Raw genomic sequence first — 8371 nt, forward strand, 5'->3', positions numbered from 1 at the left:
TGAATTTAATGTACAATACCATCTTATATATATGTGTGTGTGTGTGTGTTTATAGGTACACACACGCACACACATTGGATTTGTTTTTGATACTGTATTCCTTTATTTGTTTCTTTTTCTTATCTTTTCTATGTTGATTTTTTTTCCATATCTGGCAAAGCTCAGGGGACACGCAGCACCCCCACCCACTTCATTTTGTATTCATAGCCTCACAGCAAATTGCTTCCTTTGATCTCGACCTCAGCTTATCTGGGCAATGAAGCAATGGAGTCTCCCTTTGTAATCTGAACTTATCAAATCTTATCCATGGGGCTTTTGCTTTTTTTTTTTTTGTGTAGCAGAAACAAAGATTTTTTAAATTTAAAGGGAAAACAAAAACCTGAAGCAAAAGAGAAATGAAACGTTCACATACACACACATGCATGATCACACACACACACACACACATGCATGTTCATACAAACACACACATACAGACACATCCTAAACCTGAGCAAAAAACTGTAATTTTTCCCACATTCTGTGTATTTCTTTCTATCTTGTCTCTTGTAGAAAAATATTTCAAAGAAAATACTCCAGAGACATCATGTCTGCAGATGTCTTCCCCCCTCCCAAACACTAAATGTTTCTTTAAGCTGACTCAGTCAATATTATTTTTGCTCTCGCTGCTATTAGAATTACTGTTACTATCATTGTTGTTGTTGTTGTTATTCTTCTTCTTCTTATTATTATTATTATTATCATCATTATTGCCCATCGCTATGTTTTGAGTTCAAATTCCATTGACTTTGCCTTTCATCCTTTTGGGGTCGATAAAATAAGTACCAGTTGAACACTGGGGTCAATATAATCGACTCATCCCCACTTCCCCCAAGCTGTCCTTGTGGCAAAAACTGTCATCATCATCATCATCATTATGATTATTATTATTATTATTATTATTATTATTATAGACGTCACACAGTATACCTAACATTCATTTTTCTGTTGGCAGGCTTCTTTCAGTTTCCACCCACAAGGCTTTGGTTAGCCCAGGTCCAAACTAAAAAAAAACATTGGCCCAAGGTGCCACACAGTGGGACTGAACCAGAAACCATATTGTTTGGAAGCTAGCTTCTTAATCATGCAGCCCTGTCTACACTTCTACTTGAAAATTATCTATTTGAAAATTCCATTTACACTTCAAAACTATAAACTAGAATGCAATTTCAAGTTTACACAGACAGGAAAAAATATCATCATATTATCTATTTGAACAGATAAGAATTCTTCTGTCAGCCTCCCTTCCAAGTTCTCTTCTTAAAGTGAAGATCTAAGTGAGGGTCTCAGATAAGAGACTGCTGACCAAATTATATATTTTGACTGGAAACAATGTGCGTTTCATAAGATTCACCCTGGTTCAACCTCGTTTTTCTTATCAGTTGAAAAACTTTCAGATTACATTTCTGATATGTCTGTTTGTTTGTTTGTTTGGTGGATGACTGTGTAGAGTAGAAATGGGCAATTGTATTACATATATGGCTGCTTGTATAGATAGACAGACAGACAGATAGATAGATAGATAGACGGACGGACGGACAGGTAGACAGATAGATGAATAGATAGATAGATGGATAGGATAGATAGACGGATGGATAGATAGATAGAAGGATGGATGGATAGATAGACAAACAGACAGACTGGCGGACAGACAGATAGATAGATGGACAGACAGACAGACAGATAGATGAATAGATAGATGGATGGATGGATGTGTAATATATTATCATCATGGTAATAATCGTCATCGTCATTGACGTCATCATCATCATCATTGTTTTAATGTCCTTTCTTTTTCAATTTAAAAGTCAGGAAGGTATGAGGTCTTGCTACTATTTCTTGCAAGTGACACATGGGTAAGGTTTGCTTCTGTTAAGGGCACCCAACCGTAGAAACCAAGCCAAAATCAAACTGGAGTGTGGTACGATTCTCTGGCTTACTAGTTCAGTCAGAACGTCTAACCCACGCCAGTTTGATAAACGGACGCTAAAGGATGATGATGATGATGATACGATTGAGCACATTTTCAAACCCATTGCCCAATATTTCTATCTGGGCGGTGCACAGAGTTGCCCCTATGCCATAGCATTTTGATACCCTTAATCACACAGAGAGAAATGATTTGTCCTTCTCCAAATAACAGGCACAACCAATAGTTTGCCTTCCCTCGTCATGACTTAAATATTCTTTTCTACTCTAGGCACAAAGCCCGATATTTGGGGGGAGGGGGCGAGTCGATTAGATCGACCCCAGTATACAACTGGTACTTTATTTATCAACCCCGAATGGATGAAAGGCAAAGTCAACCTCGGCGGAATTCAGGACTTAAATATTGGAGCCACTCGTCCAGCGATCGGGGCGATGCGCAAGCACACACTCACGCACACACCACACACATTTATAAAATGATCGTTCGACCTACAAAAATAGCAAGCCTCTCTTCGATCCCTTTGTGTGTCTGTTGGCACTCCGTCGCTTACGACGTCGAGGGTTCCAGTTGATCTGATCAACGGAACAGCCTGCTCGTGAAATTAACGTGCAAGTGGCTGAGCACTCCACAGACACGTGTACCCTTAACGTAGTTCTCGGGGATATTCAGCGTGACACTGAGTGTGACAAGGCTGACCCTTTGAATTACAGGCACAACAGAAACAGGAAGTAAAAGTGAGAGAAAGTTGTGGTGAAAGAGTACAGCAGGGTTCGCCACCATCCCCTGCCGGAGCCTCTTCGAGCTTTAGGTGTTTTCGCTCAATAAACACTCACAACGCCCGGTCTGGGAATCGAAACCGCGAGTCCGCTGCCCTAACCACTGGGCCATTGCGCCTCCACTCGATCCCTGTACAACGTCTTAAAACAGCAACTAAGAGAAAATCTCGTCCAACATGAATTGTCTCAATAAAAGTTAGGTCATATATCTGCTCGATCAGGGCTGACGTGGGGTTAAACAACAGCACATCAATCCATCCTCGCCGCCGACCAGCAATTTTTCCTCTTCCTGCCTTCATTAACATATTTGGGAGTACACACGTACTCACGTAATTTGTGTATATAGACATTTGAGGACCTAAACGACTTCACGTCTGTCAACGTCAAGTTTCCAGTTACCGCAACTCTTCAATTTATTTACTATCTTCTGAGAGTAGCCTCCCTTGATCAGTGTGTTATTTGGTAACCAGGAAGTGACGTCATATCGTGCCATGTTGTGTTCCTAAAGAGATTTGTCAATATGGTAAGTTGTTTAAAACTTTCTCGACTTCCTATCTTCTGAAATTTATCCAAATTTAATTATTAGTTATTGCAATTAATTATTTTCTACAGTGTTTTGTGTTTTTTTATAAACGTTTTCCTATAAACCGGGAAAACGATATCTCCCGCCAGACTATATTATCCCAGGACGTTTGTTTGTACTTAAAAAGTCTGCAAATGACCAAGTAAAAGACCTTATTTCTGGGAATTGATATGTTATTTGGTAGTATTGAACTAGTGTATTACAGGTATTACTTTATTAGCTAAAATTCAAAGCTGTAGGGTGGGAGTGCTTTGGGGGTTGTCCTCGGACATGGCCCGTTGCAACAGATGACATCTTATACTTAGCGATATAAAATTAAAAAAACTTTTCGAAATAGTAAATGTACCTTGTAATTTTTTTTTTTTTTTTTTTTTTTTTTTTTTTTGCCCGTGCACATGGCAGTTTGTGTTAGGGTTAGAGTTGAGTTTAAGAGCTTGCTTTGGGGTTAAGTTTTAGGGTCAGAGGTTATGAGGTGAGTAGTTACGGTCGGAAAGCCGTAATTCTGTTGAAATTCCCTGTTTGTGAGATATGGAATACCCGCTAAAGATAGCCAAGGTAGTCAGTGGTGTTAGATAAAGAGACAGATTAAGACAACAGAATGGTCGTCATGATGGGCTTCCTCATAGTTTTCATTGTTGCCAAAAGAGCTAAAGCAAGTTTTATATGAAGAATGGCCCAAAATTCCCCTAACAACCATTCAGAACCTGTACAAGTTAATTCCTTGATGTATTAAAGTTGTGATGCCAAAGGTGGACCAAGTCCATCTTAATATAACTTTCATTTAATAAGATGTTTCCAATACATTGTCCAACCCCATGCCGGCATGGAACATGAATGTTGCATGTTGGTGATGATGATGACGACGATGATGTGTGTGTTTGTATCTCCTTGTCTTGACATGATGCAATAGTTATGAGTCACTGTCATTTCCAATCTTCTAAGAAATCATATCTAGTAATGGGAAAATGTTAACAAGAAGGGAATCCAAACATGAAAAAAATGCCTTAACAAATTTTGTCTGACCCATGCAAACACGGAAATGTGGACCTTAAAATAATGCTCCTGTTTCTGTTTGTTAGATGCTCTCACGTGCTAAACCAGCCACAGGGGCTGGTAGGATCTCTGGTATCAAAGGTGACAGAAAGACACAAGAACTGCCCAAATTGGAAGATTTCTTACAGAAGAGAGATTATACTGGAGCTATTACTCTTCTTGAGGTAAGTGAACCCATGATTACATCTCTGTAGAATATTTCTCTCTTCGCACCAAAGTTCAGTATACCAAAATATATTTCCATATTTAGTCTTTTGTACTGAATTCTGAATATCTGTTCCAAATTCTTGGTAAATCAGACTGGGTAACCTGAAAGAGCTGCATCGAATACTTTTATTTCTTGTCAGTTTCTTTTTAAAACATGTCATGATGCTTAGAAAGTAACATCTTACAGCCATATTATTGTTGTTTATAGAGTTGCCATCTAGCATACACTGGCAGACTTTCCTGGGGTTAACTGCCAACGGATGCTGGTATTCATTTACACTTTGTAGACCGAAGTGACGTGAAATGCCATTCTCAAGGACACAATGTACCACCTGGTTTTATAATTGAATTCACAACCTAATGGTTGTAGAAAATTACCATATGTAAATCTCACAACAAGAGATATTCTGCAACAGTTCTTTGGAGTAAAGATTATTTGCCAACATAACATGGCAGTCCTGGTTTAGGTTGAATGTTGCTGTAAAAGGAAAAAACATATATAAGGACACAGATCGTGTCGTATAGCCAGCTGGAGGTGATGTCTCCCGGGGCTAAATTACAGCAACATTCGTCCTAAACCAGAAATGCCATGTTATGTTGGCAAATAATCTTTACTCTAATGGTTGTAAGCCCCAACACTCTAACCATTGAGGCATACTACTTTACTTCTTGTCTAATCTATAAATATAGAATTCAATTGCTGTTCTTTATTGTTTTATTGTCCAGTTTAACAGGTCCAGTGGCAAAACTGATATTGATACTGACCTATGGATAGCCTGTTGTCTCTTCCACCTTGGTGACTATAAAGGGGCAATGGAGGTAAGTTTTCACAGTATCATTTAATGTAGTTAACGGCCAATTATCCATTATATGCAGTAGAAGCAGTATTAGGTTAAAATAACAATCTTTGTATCATACTTAATGTAAATATATCATTTAAAGGTAAATTAAATGTTTTTAAATACAGCATGTCCATGAGAGATGTTATCTCTGGATGAATACCACAGTAAATTTGTCCTTCAATGATGTATTTACATCAAGTATCACACATCAATGGTTGTTACAATTATTTTGTTTATCTTTAGTAAGGCTTGTTGTTGTTTAACACCAGGTCAATCCTGATTCACCAGGCCTTATGATCATCCCGTTGTTTATTCAGTCATAGTGTATCTAGGAATGCATTATCAAATGTGTCCTTCTTTGTTGTTGTTTATTATCTGAGCAACTCTGATCCATCAGATCAATGGTGTTCCTTCTGTAACCATTCTGTCTTTTATTTAGGCATAGTATATCTAAGAGTGTATCATCCAGTGTGTCCTTTCTGTTTTAAGACAGTAGGTGTGATTTGAAGGAGATTTAGCTGCTATTTTTAACAGGCCAGGAGACCCTATCAATGTTCCTTTATTGGCTTGTTCAGCAAGTGAGATGTCACAGCAAGCGAAATTTGAGAAATTTGAAAAATGGGGTTGACGTAATCGACTTACTCTTTCCCCCCAAATTTCACACCTTGTGCCTTTTAGTAGAAAGGATTATTATTATTATTAGTAATAGTAGTAGTAGTAAGATGGTGAGCTGGAAGAATTATTAGCATGCTGGGCAAAATGCTTAGCAGCATTCCGTCCATCTTTATGTTCTGAGTTCAAATTCCGCCGAGGTTGACTTTGCCTTTCATTTTTTTCTGATTGTCTTAGATTTACGAAAAAGTGACAAACCGCAAGGAATTCCTCCCAGAGGTTTGGAATTATTTAGCTTGTGCCTATTTTCTTCTTGGAATGTATCCCGAGGCATACGAAGCTTCTAAGAAAGGTAAGAAAATGCTCATTTCCTTATAGAAGGGACATTTTTAAAGACTGAATATTCCTACAGTCAGTATTTATGTATTATCATGAGAAAAAATATTTGAATAGTTCTGCAGATACAGTATAAATGAATTACTGGAGTATGGAGGTTGGATGTGCAATAGTTTGCTTGTGTGTGTGTGTGTGTAAGCTAGTTAAGGGAGGGAAAAGACTGTCAAATGAATCAGCCTCAGTACTTTATATATATACATATTGTGATTTGTTTGTTTTTCTTCTATGGAAAGGTCCCAAAACAGGTCTACAGAACAGACTACTGTTTCACCTCTCCCACAAGTTCAGTGATGAAAACAGTTTGATGGATTACCACCAAAATCTTCAGGATATTCTGGAAGACCAGTTGTCCCTTGCAGCTATACATTACTTACGTAACCATTACCAAGAAGCTATTGATGTTTATAAGAGGATCCTTCTAGACAACAGGTAAGCCTACCCACAACACTGTTCAGTGATCTTCACAACAACACTTAGTGCCCTGTGAAATTAAGTGGGGTTCATTTTGTACAGTTCACAGGTCCTTATTCATCCCTGGATGAGGACAGCTGGGTAAAAAAGTGTCACACCCTAGCAGTAGAGGGAACCTGTGGAAGCGGTAGACCCAAGAAGACCTGGGATGAGGTGGTGAAGCACGACCTTTGAACGTTGGGCCTCACCGAGGCGATGACAAGTGACCGAGACCTTTGGAGATATGCTGTGCTTGAGAAGACCTGGCAAACCAAGTGAGACTGTAACCGTGGCCTGTGCACATGCAGCATAACCAGCCCATTTAAGAGCACCCTTCAATCATTGGGCAACCCCTGATTGGCACGTAAAGAGCACCATTCAAGTGTGGTCGATACCAGTGTTGGCTGACTGGCTTTCATTGCTCTTTCTCTCTTTATTTGACTTCTGTGGCTACCTTCTTCCCCTTCTTTTAATCTTATCCAGTGAGGTGTAGTGATCTGAGCTTTATATACAATAAGCTCATTATTATTATTATTATTATTATTATTATTAGCTGGCGGAATCATTAGCTTGTCAGACAAAATGCTTAGTGGCATTTCTTACTGGTCTTTATGTTTAGAGCTCAAATCAGTCAATCTCTCTCTCTCTCTCTCTCATTCTCTCTCTTTCTCTCTCTCTCTCTCTCTCTCTCTCTCTCTCCATCTGTCTGTTCTGTCTATCTATCTATCTATCTGTTTATTTATTGTAGAGATTACCTGGCATTGAATGTCTATATAGCCCTGTGTTACCATAAACTTGACTACTATGATGTCTCACAAGTAAGTACTTCATATATAAAATAGATTCTTGGAACAAAGACAGCCATTGAAATATAATTGGCAGATAACAGATTAGATGTAGGGCTGCCATTGGTCAAGGTCGACCGTACACCTGTATATGCATTTGCAGACCAGGGCAAGAGTGTTGTGAGAAAGACTGGTAGTTGGCCATGCATGCAAGCTTTCTCCTCTTCACACCACTGATGTTATCCAAGGGAAAGGCCACTGACTTTGGTCAACACCACTAGGCATCGGTGTTATCACAAGCGTTGCTCTGATGGAATTGGGAAAACTGTTACAAGGCTGGACAAGATATCACAAGGTATTATCTTGACCAACCTTCTAACTGTCCTCACAATCCACTGCCTTCGACTTGCACTTTCTTTTCCGACCTTTGCAAGATTTGAACTCAGAGTGTGGACAGTTGGAACAAATAGCACTCTGCATTCTCTGTCGTACAACAGTTTTGCAGAAATATTTCTGACTGAAAATACCATACATGCATGGAATTATGATTTTATGCATCCAACAAAATATTGCTAAGTTGAAGCTGTTGCTAATGTAAAAAGAAGTGGAATGGTGAGACTATTTTTTTGCTTCCTGAAAAAGCAAATGTTTTGGACTTATGACACTTTTGCATAATAGCAACAATATATATATATATA

At 38.7% G+C, this 8371-nt stretch overlaps 1 protein-coding gene across 1 annotated transcript in view; it reads left to right on the plus strand.

Moving 5' to 3' along the window:
* The first annotated feature begins 3163 nt into the window (after positions 1-3163).
* LOC106876279 (intraflagellar transport protein 56) overlaps positions 3164-8371 on the plus strand; it is a 25415-nt gene continuing 20207 nt past the window's right edge. The window contains exons 1-6 of the mRNA XM_014924772.2: positions 3164-3268; positions 4408-4545; positions 5315-5407; positions 6280-6394; positions 6672-6867; positions 7637-7706. Of these exons, the coding sequence (XP_014780258.1) occupies positions 3266-3268; positions 4408-4545; positions 5315-5407; positions 6280-6394; positions 6672-6867; positions 7637-7706 (615 nt within the window). The 5' untranslated portion in view covers positions 3164-3265. The remainder of the gene's footprint in view (positions 3269-4407; positions 4546-5314; positions 5408-6279; positions 6395-6671; positions 6868-7636; positions 7707-8371) is intronic.

This window comes from Octopus bimaculoides, chromosome 10 (genome assembly GCF_001194135.2).
Source record: "Octopus bimaculoides isolate UCB-OBI-ISO-001 chromosome 10, ASM119413v2, whole genome shotgun sequence".
Taxonomy (NCBI): Eukaryota; Metazoa; Mollusca; class Cephalopoda; order Octopoda; family Octopodidae; genus Octopus; species Octopus bimaculoides.